We start from the raw sequence: 16,951 nt of genomic DNA on the forward strand, positions 1-16,951 counted from the left end.
TGTGTTGCCCTCAAGATTGCATGCTTGGATTCCGATAGATTGGTTGAGGAAACAAACCCTAGATCACCATGCTTGAGTGAAGAACTGATCAGCCCAATGTGATGCTCGTGCATCCCACCATGCCAGCCATAGCTGCAAACTTAGTGTCATATTGAATGGGAAGAATTCTCTCATTGAAACTGATGACAATGGAAGAAAGCATCATGCAAAAAAGATACCAACAGAAAGACTAGCAGAAAAGAAAAAGACACTGTTAGGTTTTCTTTAAATACTTGCATATTTATAGTTTATGAAAACCTTAATGAAAGTTAAGTGTCATGAATCTTCCTTCTTCATGGCGTATCTTGAGCCAGATTTTTTAGTTGTCAAAATATTGGGACATTATTGGTTATTGAAGAGCCAAATTCATGGGACACCTCAACATGGACAACTCAGCATTGAAGTCTGACACCTCAGCACGGACACCTCTAGACTTGCGTTTCCAAACGCAACAAGTCTAGGTAAGGTGAGGCTATGAAGAGAAATTTCTCTACGCATGTTGATGCTTTTAATGCCTTGATGCGCTAACCATGAGAGAGAGAGAGAGAGAGAGAGAGAGAGAGAGAGAGAGAGAGAGAGAGAGAGAGAGAGAGAGAGAGAGAGAGAGAGAGAGAGAGAGAGAGAGAGAGAGAGAGAGAGAGAGAGAGAGAGAGAGAGAGAGAGTGCACTGATGATTTTAATGCTCGTCTCCTAAATGCAATGCTGATGTACACTACTGAATACGCTGTTGAATGCTCTTTTGCTGATGTACACTGTTGAATGCTCTTCTGCACTATTGAATGCGTTGATGTCCTGTATGCGGAATGCTCATAAGAGCTTCTTATTTTGGATTGAGTTGGATTGACAAAAAGGTGTACGATTAGTAAGCTCTATATTGTTTTTAGCATAGAGAGAGAGAGAGAGAGAGAGAGAGAGAGAGAGAGAGAGAGAGAGAGAGAGAGAGAGAGAGAGAGAGAGAGAGAGAGAGAGAGAGAGAAGTTAAATGCAAGAGATGTGTTGCATGTTTTCAGAGCAGCTTTGGAGCGTTTTGTAGTAATTTTAGCTTCATAAAACAAGTAAGCCACTGATTTTTTATTTTTGATTTTGGATTTTGTTGTGATGCTGATCAAACAAGGTGAATTTTGATATGAACCTACTTTTGCTGGGTATGGAATCTATGGCTAAAGTGGCTAGAGATACAACTATATTGTTCTTTAGATGTTGGTTTTTTTTGTTTATTTGGTGCACAAGGAATTTTGTTGCTTATGAACTCAAAAGGATACTTAAAATGTACCCAAGAATAGGATAGCAAAAGTAGATTGATCTTAGGCACCGGGATCTCCTCTTTTTGAGAGATTCATACTCATGGACGTGTTGTTAAAAGCAGGTTTCTTTGTCTGGTTCGGGAATGATGGATGCACTCACATGCAGATTTAACTCCATGCACACTTGTCTCCCAAGCACACTAATTCATCTTTGCACACTAAGGCATTTTAGAGTACCAATTCATACCCTTTGTTGATCACCTCACCAAGCTATTTTCTACAGCGTTTCCAAACGCTTCAGAAAACAACGCGATGAGGAGGGGGCCTGGTTGCAGGTCACCAAGCTATTTTCCATAGCGTTTCCAAACGCTTCAGAAAACACCCCGGTGAGGAGGGGGCTTGGTTGTAGATCAACAAGCTATTTTCCACAGTGTTTCCAAGCGCTTCAAAAAACACCCCGGGGAGGAGGGGGCCTCGCTACAGGTCACCAAGCTATTTTCCACATCATTTCCAAACGCTTCAAAAAACACCCTAGTGAGGAGGGGGACTTGGCTGCATGTCACCAAGCTAATTTCCATAGCGTTTCCAAACACTTTAGAAATACCATGGCTGCAAGTTGCCAGATGTCTAAGTCCTTAGCAAGGAGAAATACTTGTTCCTAGTTTGTTGTTTATTCACTTATTTTTTGGAGTGAAGGTTTCTTATGTGAACGCTCAGCTATTGCTTTAGTTGTGATATGAAAGTGCGTTATTTACCTCAATTTTAACAATTAATTAGATTTGCATGGGATTTGAATGGGCGATGATCACAAATGCCAATATTTCACCATTATGTTTTTCTAAGCGTTTCCAAACGCTGTGAGAAACATAGCGGTGAGGATGCAATCTTCGCTATCTTTTTACAGTGTTTCAAAAAGCTGTCTAAAACACAACGGTGAGTAAGTAATCTTCACCATTATGGTTATGATAGCGTTTCCAAAAGCTGTCAATAGTGTATCATGAATGTATATGTTTCAAAAAAGTGCTCTTATTTTATGTCTTTGAATAGTAGATCAATGGGTAGAAGTGGTAAGCATAAAACCACTAAGCCTTCAAAAACCGCACAGAGTCCTAACAAAAATGTTAAAAAGAGGCAAGTCACTACAAGTGAAGCGAGAGCGGTCAACATTAATCCCTCTTCATCTTTGGAGAAAGAATTACCTGGAGAGGAGACTCTTGGAACCATAGAAGATGATGACGATGATGGAAAAAATGTACTTGTATCAAGTGATATATAGTTAGCTGTTGGTGGTGATGTTATTGATCGCTACAGGGTATTGGCAACAGAAAAATGTCCTTGTATACCCCTTTGTAAGTTTATGCCTTATGCAAAAGTGAGGGGCCTTCGAAAAGATGTCACATCACTGAAAACTGCATTCTCAAGTGACGATTATATGCCAGAGAAAGGAACATTTATAGTCTCTACTCACCTTTGTAATGGAGAAGAAACCTATGTCACAGATGATGTAAGGTCTATGTGGGATCCAATGTGGCTTAAAGTGGATATAGAGTTTGAGAAAGAAGTCTCATCTAAAAAAGAACTCAAGTTTATGTCAAAGAAAATGTTCTATGCATGGGAAGGGAATGATCATACAAAAGCTTGGATGGAGGTCATAACCAAACTCTTTAAAGAGGACAAAAAAAGGCATGTAAGGGTGATGTGCACTCTCATAGATCCCAGAAAGGTTCCTGAGACAACACTTCTTGCTTGTCTACAACAAATGAATGTGTAAGTTTATCTTTTTTGAATTCTCTTTTGAGTTGATTATAAATATCTTTTCTTAATTTCTCTTTGATTTCTCTTTAGGTTGAATGAGCACAGAGTAATCAAACCATTGCTTAGAGATGTGCTTATAAACACTAGCAATATTTGTGAGAGTGATGCAAAGTAGTATATTGATTCTTTGAAGGTAGAGGAGACAGAACTAGTGACAAGTGGGAGAAGAAAGGAGAAGTCAAAGATTCAGAAGCGAATCTCAAATAGGATTGGCAAGGTATGTCAACTTTTATCATTAGATTGGCAAGATTTACTTTTGCTTGTTATTAGTTACATGGTAATAGAATACATGGCACAAATTTTTCTTTGTTTGCATCCCAAATTGGGTGAGCAATGGAAGAAAAATTTGTTTAATCTTCAATTCGAGAATAAAGATTCTTATATCACATTGGTGAAGCTTAGAATGCTTGCAACAACATAGATACAAGCTGAAAAGAGAATGAGATTTCTAAAGCTACTAGAGGCTTCTAGAATCACAAGGGAGCAATATGTAATACCTTCAAGAGAAGCTGATTTTAAAGGGTAATTGCATTTCATAATTTTGGTAGACTAGTGATTGTGTAAGAGTACTCTATTTTGTTCTTAAGCTTTACATGGTTCAATGTTCTTTTTTACATTTGGTTGACGAGAGAAATATTTTTGGATAAGGCTGAAAACATGGCATCATCTTTGTTGGAGTCTTTGCTTGAGAGTATGGAGGAACCACTAATAATGCCTAATGATCCTGCATTGCGAAAGTATTTGGAAGGAGTGAAGTTGGAAGCTCACAACCATATGTTTCAGGTTTTAAGAAGTAGGGACGCAAAGAGAGATATCAAGTCTACAAAGGCAGTGCTCTCCATGGAGATCCAAAGGAGAGCAAGTCTATGGATCTTGAAAAGGCACGTCAAAGAATTGTTTTCAGGTAATTTTGTCAAAATATCTTTATTGTATTTTTGGTGTTTGTGCAAATCTCATTTTCTTATGGAGTGATGTACACTTCTCTTAGGTACTTCAAATACCTTGTGTCTAAAAAGTTTCTTCTTGAAATACCCTTTGCTTGCAAAGCATGGTGTAAAGTGGGCAATTCTTCTCTTTGTATGTATCCCATCACCATGCATGGATTGAGTGAATGGGAAGTAGAAAATTATCCTTGTGGATATATTTTCCTCTTGGCTGTTGTTTGGAGGAAGAAATGAAGTTGTATAATTTACATGCCACTAAGAAAGCCATGGGTTTGACTCTTGAAGTGTAAAAAGGGTCTACAAAAAGAGGATCTAAGCGCGCTACAAATAGCTCTTTAATAGATTTGTTTTTAATTGATAGCTAGCAAACATATGTATTTATGGTGATGTGCTATTGGTTTCCATTATGAAATTTATTGATTTTCTTTTCGTATTCATGTAGAGAACAATGAGAAAGGTAAGGCTGCAGAAAGTTTACAAAAGATTCAAGAGGAGGATAGATGTGGTAAGTTGTGTTTAAAATTCTTTTGTTTGTCAATATTTTGGTTCACATAAGGTAATATCATAATATGTGAAATCTTGATATGGATAATTTGCAAGACACAAGTCTTGTTAAAGAGGTGGTTACATAAATAGGTGTTGGTTACACATACACATAATTGTATTGTAATCTGAATAATTTGCAAGTGACATAAGCCTTTCAAAAGAGGTGGTGACATACATTCATGGTGGAACTTCCAAAATAGAGCCTCATAAGGTGACATGTGTTTCTTCGATTTTTGGATGTTGCGTCGGAGACTACATTGAGATGGGTAGAGACTTTGAGAAAGAACAAAGAATGAAGCTTATGGAAAGTTGCATGAGCTTTTTTGTTTGCATGCCGATATGGATCATGATTACCATCATGAAGGAAGAACTGTCAAGTGGGTTGTAGGACTTGTCTTTATAGACTTTACTACATGCATGGTGGGGATAAATGTTGGAGAGGATCTTCATGTTCTTGATCGAATTCCATCGCTCGCTTCAAACCCCTTGCTTGCCTTTTGCCGCTCGATAAGTGGAAGCACCCCTTCCCATATTACGAGTTGAGGACGTGAAGGCTAAAACTCTCCATTAAGAACCTCTTCTACATGAAAGAGGCCACTTGCACTGGCTCTCTTGCATCTTCTCAAGGGTTCAATGGGTCCCATCATCATATGCATGACCATCCCCATTGATCATTTAGAGCTTGATGCATACTCCATTGTCTTCTTGCTCATTGGCCAAAAATTGAAGCATGTAGCTCTTGTTCAAGTGATTCATTGTCGAGCCCATCATTGCCCATGATAATGATTTTGAAATTAGCCACCAACCTGGCCCAAGCTACGGCTACATGGACCGCTCTACCTTGCAACTTCAAACCCTTATAGCCATCATTGAAGCCATAACATTCTCTACCCCTTGCTCATGATTATGTTTGCTGTTTGTGCCAAAATGTGTAGTGGTCAAGAAGTCAATTTCTTTTCTAATGTGTGCCAATTATGCAAGCAACAGATCCACTTAGGTATTGATGGCTATTTTTAGCTATAGAATGTCTTCGTAAGTTCATGGATGTACCATGATTTTAGTGAACACCATCAAATGGTGGCCACCCCTATGGATGCATATTACAATTTCTATTACCTCCACCCACCTTCTCTTTGCTCTATTTGTAAGGCTATGGCGCTGACATTCTCCTCCACTAGGAAGGAGTGAGTTGTTGGAGAATCTGTTGTCAACACTCTCTCTCTCTCTCTCTCTCTCTCTCTCTCTCTCTCTCTCTCTCCCCCTTGTGTGCATACCCCTACTACGCTACACAAAAACAACCAAGATCTTGGACTCCACATTCCCCATCACAATAATTGCTTCCTTCTGACCTTCCCTCAATATATGTGTGTGCATGGCTAGGGTGAAACTCGGGGCGTTCACCTCTTAGACATGTAAGTTACCACGTGAGTTCAAATGAATGGGTTTTTTAATTGCCAAATATTTTAAATTTTAACATGATTATATTAATAGAAGGGACTCTTACTGATTTTAGAGAAAAACACATATGTTTTTGAAGGTCATTTTAGTACCTTAACACTAGAATGGTAACCTAACAGGACATAAAAGCGTCCTTTCAGGGTTTTGGGAAAAAATTCCAAAACCATAGTAGATGTAGTCATTTTGAAAAATCCTTTCATGAGCTTATAGTTCAATAACTACTACATATGGAAAAAATGAGAAACTTGTAATTTTTCTCATCCCTTGGTCACTACAAGCCTGCAAAGTTGATGGACCAGTGCATTTTGCCCAAAACAGCAATTTCTTACGGTTGATTGCATATAAATAAGAGTGGATATTTTTGTAGGACATGAGATAAAATGGCTCGTTAACTTCAATGGGTTGGTGACCAAAACATATGGTTGCTTTTACCTCACTACTTTTTTTTTGGGCAAAAACAAAAGGTACAAAAAAGTTGCATTTTTGCCATTCTACGGACCTATCATCAAAGTTTCTATAGTCACGCTCAATACAGATACTATATACATGTTTTCTTAGTTTCCTTTGGGCCTGTGGATTCAAAAAGAGCCATGGAGCATGTCAAAAGGATAATGGATCTCTTACAATTGGAACCTTGGGGGCAATGATAAAGTGATAATACAACAAACATGAAAAAACTGGGTTTAGCATTATGACCTCTAGAAACCCATAGAAACTACTCAATATCTAGCCAAGTTTGTAGTCTATGATTAGATATGGTCACTACCTACAAAATACACACAATTGGCCTAAGAAACTAGCAATATTGAGAAAGTTATACTTGCTACTCTAAAATGTATCGTATTCTTCAGCAATCAAAAAACTCAACCATCATCATATACTATGCTGTATAGCATATCAAGTCCCCCAAAACTCAAGGAAGATTAGCTTTATGTTATACATTACACTTACACAATCAAAATTGAATTTGGATATCAAGAAAGACACCAAAAAAATCATAAAAGTGCTAATTTTGGCCAAAAAAACAGGATTATGCAATTCTTGTAAATTGGTCATAACTTTCAATTTTAATACTTAGCTCTCCCTACAAGCATCAAAACATGTTGAGAACTATAAAGGCCTAACCTCTAGCCATCTAAACCTCACAAACATGAAGTTTAGAGTGGTATAGTTTCCAAAAATTGAAAAAAAAACAAAAACAGGACCCATGTTTTCACACAATTTAGGTTCAAAAATGTTGTGCAAGAGTAAGGTTAATGGTGAAATCGATACTAAAAAAAAATGCTAAGTTTTTTTCAGCTCATAAGGCAACTTTGTGGATATATAGCACCTAGAAATTCATTTTCATACTCTTCAAATAATTCAAGCAAAATGGTCACTTAACAGGACACAAAAGTGTCCAAGGACATAAAAGTGTCCTGTTACCATTCTAGTGTTAAGCATGTAAGTAAAGGTATTCTTTAATACCCTTTGAATGCACATTATATTAATAGTTTCTTACCGGGTGCACCCCCAAGGGGTGAAACAAAGTGCGTTTGATGATGAGCAAAGATGGGATCAACACATGGAAACATTTCCAGCGTTAGCAATAGCTATGTAGCTTAACTCAAAAATGGATCTTTTTTGTCTTCCATAGTTGGAGTTACACACACTTTTGCATTACCATTGATTTTTTAAAGCAAAACCATTTTCCTATAGAGGACCATGCCGATTGTAGAGGTTTTTGAGAGAGAGAGAGAGAGAGAGAGAGAGAGAGAGAGAGAGAGAGAGAGAGAGAGAGAGATCATCTATCTCTGAATGTGATCACGCATGCAAGATGATGCAAGAAGGGGCAATACTTCCTAAAAAAGTATGCAAATAGAAGTACATACTAAATTTGCGAGCATGAAGAGAGAGTCAAATGAGTGTGCAAATAGAAGTACGTACTAAATTTGCAAGCATGAAGAGAGAGTCAAATGAGAGTCCAAAATCTTGCAGCTCCTCCATCTTTCAACTTAGGCAAGCAAAAGGTGAAAGATGTGGCATTGTCACTAGAATCTCTCTCTCTCTCTCTCTCTCTCTCTCTCTCTCAACCACCAGAGTCCCAGCCACTGGACGTATTCACCTCCTACTGGAGGCTCTTCAACTCCCTTGCTATAGGTTGGCCTCCCTTTGTGCATGATGGTGCCTTCTTTTCGAGCTGTGTGGCATGTCTAAATCTACTTCTCCATAATAGATAATATAGATGTGTGATTTGGTGTAAATGTGTAAATAGTAGTACTAGTAGTTAATGTGTCAACATGACACTTTGAGTTTCTTGATAAGTTTTTCTTTAAAAAGGGAAATTTGAATCAAAATAAACAAAGAAGATTTTGTGAAACAATGGTGAAATCAAAACGTCATTTTTTTTGTAAACACACACGTAATTTGTCCATCAAGACATAGTACTAACGTTATGAGGAATGCCTTCACTTGAACTAGTTTCACCAAAAAATTCTTGCCTTTGAGGGGCTATGAAGGAAAAAGAAGAGCACTCGTTAAACTTTTTGCATCAAGAAAGTTTTTAAAATGAAAAAAAGCAAATGGTGCATGGTCTATGTGAGTGCCATACGGAAGTATGGTGGAGAGTTGGCATAGTGACTCTCCAAAATTTACAAGAAACGAAAGTGGTGCCTTGCCGCCTAGTCCATTTCGTCACTTTTTATCGGCGTGCATTTCACTGCAATTCAATATGACAAAAGAGGTACAATAAGTTCCAAAGATTAAACCACATTAAAAAAAAAACAACTATACCCAGTAGTTAAAATTCCAACATAAATGATACGATTGCTCATCTGGATCAATAGCTATATCTTTTATAGGTGGGATTTCACCTCAATTACACACCACCCTCAACCCTCTGCTATGGCTAGAAATACTGAGGTGACAGCTAGGTATTGCTATCTGTATGTACTCCATGATCATAGGCTTTGAGAAAATATAGACCACATCCATTTTGGGAATATTCTACAATCAAAATTCAAGAGCTTCATTGCCATAGCCATGTTGGGCATATGCTACAATCAGCATGTTCTAATCGACTACATTTCAAAGAGATATCTCATCAAGAACTTTACACGCTTTTTTAAGGCCACCATAGATGGCATACATATCGACCAAAGCATTGCCAAGCACAACATGTCTCTTTAACGACCCGTGACTAGCAATGTCAGCATGAATTACTTTGCCCACATGAAGGTCTTACTTAAGGACATGGGCCTTCAAGCTACAAGAATAGGTGATCACATTTGGAAAAATTCCATGGGCCATCTCGTTTGATTAAAATTGCTAAGAGCTTCCTTAAGCTTGGGTGATTGCATTTGGAGAGAGGACATTCATTCACATCTTGTTAGAACAATCCAACGCCACAACAATGTTGGTCATATCTGGCAATCAACAACCCATAGCTTGGTGTTGAATGATAATGTTGCACGTGTACTGGTTGTCGCAAATGTATGTGATCAGAAGAAAGAGCGTACCACACTTGCTATTTGATTGCAAGAGCCTCACAAGTAATTGTCGAAGCATGATCATAGGGGGCCTATATTAAGTACATGAAAGGCAATTCTCATCCTTGCTAAAAAGCTCTGTTATATCGTGTGTCAAAAGAGCTACTTTATTTATCGTGATGTTGTTGCATCATGATCGGCATTGCAACCGTCTTATGTTCTTTGCTTGTTGAGGGTTGCGATTATGCAACGTGGTCGAGTCCGGGTGCTCATTTGATAAAAAGCCCTTAGGCCAACCAAGTAAAGACTTTCCCCAACAGTGTGGTAGACTATAAGGGACTTTTGATGGGAGTTCAATGCTATCTACAAGTTTGAGATCTGATGTCACGGCGACTCGACTCTCCGGCTACCTGGGGACCTTCAAACTTCTCCTCTCATCACTCTCACTACGTCGACCTCGACGCCTGCGAGCTCGTCCTTCCCACGGAATTTCTTCACCTGCTGTTTATATGGCTCCACCTGCTGTTAAGTCGGTTCATTTGGGGTCGCAGGGCCTCCAAGTTTCCGCTCAGGGGCTTGGATGCATGGGTATGTCCCACTCCTATGGGCCCCCCCAAGCCCGAGGCCGACATGATCGCCCTCATTCGCCACGCAGTCCACTCTGGCATCACCTTTCTCGACACCTCTGACGTCTATGGCCCCTTCACCAACGAGATCCTCCTCGGCAAGGTACATATTCTGCGACATAGCAGCATTGTTTTCTCATCATTGAATAAGCCAGTGTTTGTATGCATTTGTTGATGATGCACACTTCATCAAACCATTGTCATCTGTATGTGCATGCGCGCGCACTTGCCAGTAATTACCCACTCCCAATGTACCTCATTGCAAACATGGTCTGTCTGCACATGTAATCAAATCCATTTATTGTATGTGTCCAGGCTCTCAAGGGAATAAGGCATAAAGTCCAGCTTGCCACAAAGTTTGGTGCCAAGCTTGATGAGGATACTGGCAGGCTCATCATCAATGGAGATCCTGCCTATGTGCGTGCAGCTTGCGAAGCTAGCCTTAAGAGGCTTGATGTGGATTACATTGACTTGTACTACCAACATCGTGTTGACACCAAGGTTCCGATTGAACTCACGGTGAGGTTACCTCCATACAAGCTGCCAAGGTGTACTCGATATGGGCAGTATGAGCATTGAAATTATGCCAGCATACAAAATGCAGCCGTAGGCATGTTTTTTAGGCAACTATGCAAGCAATCGAAGTTTTTCTGCATGAATTGCAGAGTCTCGTCATGAGCTTTATGTGCTCTACAGGTGGGGGAAATGAAGAAGCTAGTGGAGGAAGGAAAGGTGAAGTATCTAGGTCTATCCGAGGCTTCAGCATCAACCATACGACGGGCCCGTGCAATTCATCCCATTAGTGCAGTCCAGCTGGAATGGTCTTTGTGGACTCGTGATGTCGAAAACGACATGATACCCACCTGCAGGTGATCCTTGTTTCTTTTCATCTACTCTTCACACTCAAGTGTATGTGTGGTTGTCAACATGGGAAATGGGCCAACATGAAAGAAGGAAAATGTCATACAGCTCCATTGATCACGTTGCAGGGAACTCGGGATTGGAATAGTTGTGTTCAGCCCTTTTGGCCGAGGGTTCTTTTCCGCCGGCGCGAAAATCCTAGAAAGCACAACAGAAACAGATTTTCGCAAGGTATGTCGTGCTGTTGGATAAGCTTGGGGAATGCTGATATGCTGAGTAGTCTTTGCATTGACTTGTGTATGGTACTTGAAAGTGTAGATTGCGCAGCCGAGGTTCCGGGGAGTAAATCTTGAAAAGAATGAGATTTTGTTTCAAGCGTTACAAGAGTTGGCTTCAAGAAAAGGGTGCACGCCTGGACAGCTTGCACTTGCTTGGGTTCATCACCAAGGGGATGATGTTGTACCCATTCCCGGCACGACTCAGGTCAAAAACTTTGAGGAAAATGTGGGTGCCCTTCATGTGAAGCTGAGCAAAGCAGAGTTGGAAGGGATTGTGTCTTTGTTTCACAGGGACGCTATTGCTGGAGAGCGTTATGATGATGCAAATCTAAAGTTGTCTTACCTCAATGCTGATACTCCGTTGTCTGCATGGACAGCTCCTTGAATTTTTTGTTTGCATGTCTCTAGTTGATGCAGCTATGGAAGCATCCAAGTTCTAGTTACTAAAAGCTTGTGAAGCCAAGCTACGTGACATGCCATCGCAACAACTCCTCAATACTTCGTCTCTCTGCTCAACTAAACAACTAATGGGTGCTTCTTGCTACTCCCAAGTAACATCATCACTCTAAACAACAATAAGAAATCACCGTATAGACTTCCTGTCAGTATTACCACTGTCTGAACTGGCATCAATGTATCTCTATACCTCCAATACTACATACATTGCATAGAACAACGCACAATGAATGATAGCATGTCAAGGGGTGGCTCATTCAATCTAGGGTGTAACACCTACATAAACTCCTACAATACAAAGAATAATGTAGGTATTGGGTCATTTTTAGGGGACTCTTGAGGGTTTCTTTACAAATGTAATCACTTTATGATTAAGGAGTTAGTTTTTTTCAATGGTTACAACTATAGAGCATCTTTCGAGAGGTAACTACTTTTGTTAATATAGTGCTCAATCTATGTCATTATGGATTGGATCTAGTGTCTCTGTGCTCTTCTAAGTCCTTTATGAAGATTGTGAAGTTTAGAAGATTTTCATTTGAGTGTGTGAATTAGCTAAATGGATGTATCGGCATAGCATACGCCTTAACGAATAATACATGTACTACTAACAACATACAAGAGTATTAAGTATAGCATAAGAAGATCTCAATGAGCTACTTCTAGGATGTCATCGCATGAATGGTATGGATTTCAATGTATGCCAAGAAGGGTAGAGTTATGAAGCAATGGCATTGGTCCAGATGCCATAAATTGTGCATTTACCTTGAAGTTTGTTGGCTAGATTCTACTCTTAAGATTAATGGGTTAGTAAGTAGCGATTAGAGTGATGTACTTAATAGAGAGAGAGAGAGAGAGAGAGAGAGAGAGAGAGAGAGAGAGCATACACAAGATGTACATGGTTCACCCAAGTGTGGGCTACGTCCATGGAAAAGCAGCAACTCAATGGCTTTATATTTCAAACTTGAAACTATTTACAAAGAGCTTACAAGCCTTTAATGGTCATTTTGCCTCACATTTTCATGTGTAGAAGAGGCCTCCTTTCATAGATGCAAAGGAGCACCTATAGACTGCCTTCTCACATGAGAGGTAGTCGCCCATGTGTTGACGCGTCCACCCAAAACTAGCCATCGGTCATTGAACGCCACCCACTACCCACCACTGGCCTCCGACCATGTATTTTCCGACCACTATTTGGCCAATATATTCGAGCAAAAGAAAATGTTATGGCAAGAACTGGTATGAACTTTTGGTTTTTCGACGAGTGATTTTTCATGCATGATGGCTTCTCCTCATAATAGGGGCCTTACAAATGTGTTTTTTTAGAATAGAAATTATAAGGGTAAATTAGACTTCATACTTAACATCCACAAGCTTTACTAGCATGTATACCAATCTCATCTATTCAAGGAAGTACAAAATATGGTGTTTCTTGGAATGATGTCCAACAAGGCAAGCCAATGGATATTTGCCTGTGTTGAAAGAGTGCAAAGCAAGTACTTTTTTCCAAATCAAGTGATCCATGTTCGCATCTCATGCAAGAACCTAACATGGGCAATCTATATAGAATGTTAACATCCACTCCATCATTATTAAAGGGTAATTTGTGGTGTCTTACAATGCAAAAGTATTTTACAACTCATAAATGATCATGATTAGTAGGTGAGAATGTTCACTCAAGGCAATTGACTACAAATTTATAGTTTTTGCACATATGTATCAGTGGGAAGAAAAACCATACGTAATTCTTCGCCAAAGATACATAATTGTAGAGGAACGTTCCCTTCCCCCATTTCCCAAAAGCACCTTATTGTTAAAGGTTTCCAAAACACTATGAATAAGTGGTCTATTGCCTTGAGGTAAGAAGCTCATCATATTAATCATCATCATTGCTAACATAAAAAACGAGCATTGCATTGGAAGTGTTCTTTTAAATGATATATCTATGCCACTTCCAGTTGTGCTATTTTCATTACTACATTGGAAGAAGGAGCTCATAAACAAACTTAGAATTTGTCAAGCATTTTTTGGCACACACCTTGATCAAAACAACACAAATTTTTTTACAACATCTCTCTCTCTCTCTCTCTCTCTCTCTCTCTCACACACACACACACACACACACACACACACACACACACACACACACACACACACACACACACACACATGTGTGTGTATGTATATGTGCATATACATATACACACATACATATACATACATACATACATACATATATATATATATATATATATATATATATATATATATAGTAGAAAAATTGCTTCTTGTTGTAGAAAGAGGTGTGAATGATCATCATTTGCTTGGGTTTTGTATTGGAAACACAACCAACAAAAAACTCGATCACTCCTTTTGCCCATGTTGGAGTTGGATGTTGGATTCTTAAGTTCAGTACCTTCAATAATACCTTTGGTTCTACACTCTGCAAAGACAAGCATGATGTCTAATCACAAGAATTTCCATAAAAATAAACCTCTTTCTCAATTCTTTGTGTGATGTTTTGAAGGACCCTATCACATGCTATTGACTTGCTCAAACACTAGGTGTGTGCTCTTCTTGAGGTTTAATGTGATCTTTCCACCTCAAGAGAAAGGAGCTCACTCACTCTTAATAGAGGTGGATATCTCAATGCGGTTGTCGGCATTACCTTGAAAATTTTCCTTTGTCGTATTCATACCACCAACAGAGAGGATGCTTGCATCAAAATAAAGCTCTTTCTCAGTTCTTTGTGTGATGCCTTTTCTCAGTCCTTTCTTTTAGTGAGAAAAGGATGTTAATGTTTGAAGGTCTTATCACATGCTATTGACTTGCTCAAACACTAGGTGTGTGCTCTTCTTGAGGTTGAATGTGATCTTTCCAACTTAAGAGGAAGGAGCTCACTCACTCTTAATAGATGTGGGTAGCTGAATGCGATTGATCGACACTAACTTGGAAAATTTTCCTTTGCCATAGTCATACCTCCAATAGAGAGGATGCTTTTGAGACAAAGTGGCATAGCCCTGAACACAACCTCCAGATAAATTCCAAGAAGGTATGGCACAAAACTAGCATTAGCCTTTACGTTCTTCTCTAGTCATACCAATTGAAGTTGGTTAAATATCGGGTTGCTTGCCCTCTTGGAAATGTAATCCCATGCCACACTACGAGGCCATTTTGCCTCCCTCCATGATCATGGGCTCTGAAAGGATTCCAAATACCTACTAGTGGTAGGATATCAAGGACAACTACACAAGTTTAGGTGGCATCCCTCTTTGGTGACCATACTAGGTGCCAAATCAGACCCCTCATACATGATCTTAGCCGTATGGACATGCCACAAATGTTTCCGGACAACTCAACACTATAGGTCCAGAATATCTTACCTTAATTCAATCCCTCCTATATGAACAAACTTGATTTGGCCCCATAGGTCTCCCCTTTATTGTTGTGTTGTGTGGCTTGGTAGGTGGTTATCCAACGATGTTGCATATCATCATAAATATGAGTCCTCTTTATGCAACCACAATATGCATCAAAGAGTTCCTTCCAAGGAAATCAATCATGTTGGGTATCTACCCTTAGTATGAACCATATGTATGGCTATCATAGCTGAGACCATTACACCTTAGCTACAACCAAGAGAAAACCATCAACCATGAACCATAAATCCATCAAAACACCGAATGGGTGAGCATCTCACCCCTGTTTGGGTGATGCACCTCACCCCTGCAAAACCAATTCAGTACAACATATGGATGCATTGTTTTTTGCAGCACAACCATATCCAAAACTATAACAAAAACTTTAGCCCTTATCTATAAACCAAAATCATCCATGAACACAACTCACCTGGAACCCATTGTTAGTAGACTCATAATACACGCATGAATCCTAAGGAATAGTCTTTATTCATAAAAACGCTTTCAAACAAAGAGTAAACACCTCCTCAAAACACCAATTTAGTTTTCTTAACCACATACAAGTGGTATACCTTAACCATACCTCATCCACTTTTCACATAGAGCTTGTCTTGACCTAGGAAGATGAAAATGGTGCATACATGCACATGAGACATCCATATATGTTGTTCGAGGTTCCATGTAATGTGAGCAGAACATAGTGGGTGTCACCCGCCATAGCAAAGCTGGGAGCGCAATTCAGAGGCAAAGTCACTTCCTTACTTGGGCTTTCTTGCTTTCACCCTATTGCTGCATCCGCAAGAGAAGCAAGAGTTAAGCCCGCATCAAATGTTTCCTTTAATACCTCTACCCGCTCTTCTTTTGGGTCAAACTGCACCTCCACATCCTCTACCTCTTCCTCCGGCGCCAATGAACAACTACTGAAAGTTGTTGACTGGGAAGTCTCTGACTCACCATCCGTCTGCAAGTATAAGTAACAGACAAACCTGTGGTAGAATTCCACTAAGCCTTTTTGAAGTGCTTCATACACCTGTCTTGTACAAGCAGTGCATTGGAGGGACACTTTTCTAGACAACGATTCAGTCTCCTTGAAGCACTCTTGTCAGGTCCAAGGTCGGTTGGGTGCACATATCTCATGCCATCAACTGTCATGGAATTGTCACAAGTGACTGCCTCATACTGTTGCAAATGGGTTTGTAGGTACTCAAATGAGCAATCTATAATCCTCTATATAGAAAACTCTGAATTAAACATTCCTGATAGTTCTGGTGCACGGTGATGAGCACGGGCGTTGTATAAGAATGTGAATAGTTTTTCTTCACATGTATCCTCGCTCACAACGTCTGTCTCCAGGACTATGATCCCCATGACTGAAAGAAAAAGAAAGCCAAAACTATTTGGTATCATAACCAAGCAATTATTGAGCCTCGAGTACCCCTCAAGGTCTCTATTCGCTTGGTTCTGTCCCGTGCCCTAATGTCATAAAAGGTGACGTCACTTGAGTCAGAACCAAGCGAATAGGGGCCCCAAGAATCTCTGAAGGGCCCTATTCGTTTGGTTCTGACCCAAGCATTCAAAACAGGTGGATAAGAACATAGCAATTTAATGTTATCAGTGATAGATATATAGGCCTACTCACTCACTATGCCCAAACTCAGGCACGGTCACATAAGGAGTAATTATTCCAACCATCCAGTGCGAGACTTCTAATCTTACCCTAACGAAGTGGCTTCGGTGCGCACACAGTTAACAGCACACAGGAAGGGGAGAGGCAGGGAGAAAGAACTTGTTTCTGCAATAT

At 39.6% G+C, this 16,951-nt stretch overlaps 2 protein-coding genes across 2 annotated transcripts; both read left to right on the forward strand.

Moving 5' to 3' along the window:
* Nucleotides 1–2,640: 2,640 nt before the first annotated feature.
* On the forward strand, nt 2,641–3,213 carry LOC147447683 (uncharacterized). Its single transcript, XM_086524382.1, has 2 exons — nt 2,641–3,050; nt 3,129–3,213. The coding sequence occupies exons 1-2, from the start codon at nt 2,641–2,643 to the stop codon at nt 3,211–3,213; spliced, it is 495 nt and encodes a 164-aa protein (XP_086380508.1).
* Nucleotides 3,214–9,834: 6,621 nt separating this feature from the next.
* On the forward strand, nt 9,835–12,128 carry LOC147447684 (auxin-induced protein PCNT115-like). The gene is made up of 5 exons (XM_086524384.1): nt 9,835–10,242; nt 10,455–10,658; nt 10,836–11,008; nt 11,129–11,231; nt 11,319–12,128. The coding sequence occupies exons 1-5, from the start codon at nt 9,895–9,897 to the stop codon at nt 11,661–11,663; spliced, it is 1,173 nt and encodes a 390-aa protein (XP_086380510.1). The 5' UTR covers nt 9,835–9,894; the 3' UTR covers nt 11,664–12,128.
* The last annotated feature ends 4,823 nt before the right edge of the window (nt 12,129–16,951 follow it).

The sequence above is a fragment of the Adiantum capillus-veneris genome, chromosome 11, assembly GCF_014529385.1.
Source record: "Adiantum capillus-veneris isolate H3 chromosome 11, ASM1452938v2, whole genome shotgun sequence".
Lineage (NCBI taxonomy): Eukaryota > Viridiplantae > Streptophyta > Polypodiopsida > Polypodiales > Pteridaceae > Adiantum > Adiantum capillus-veneris.

Coding starts and splice junctions, on each gene's coding strand:
- LOC147447683 (XM_086524382.1), top strand. CDS start 2,641: ATGCCTTATGCAAAAGTGAGGGGCCTTCGAAAAGATGTCACATCACTG. Junction 3,051..3,128: donor TGTCTACAACAAATGAATGT/GTAAGTTTATCT, acceptor ATTTCTCTTTAG/GTTGAATGAGCACAGAGTAA.
- LOC147447684 (XM_086524384.1), top strand. CDS start 9,895: ATGTCACGGCGACTCGACTCTCCGGCTACCTGGGGACCTTCAAACTTC. Junction 10,243..10,454: donor ACGAGATCCTCCTCGGCAAG/GTACATATTCTG, acceptor GTATGTGTCCAG/GCTCTCAAGGGAATAAGGCA. Junction 11,232..11,318: donor CAGAAACAGATTTTCGCAAG/GTATGTCGTGCT, acceptor TTGAAAGTGTAG/ATTGCGCAGCCGAGGTTCCG.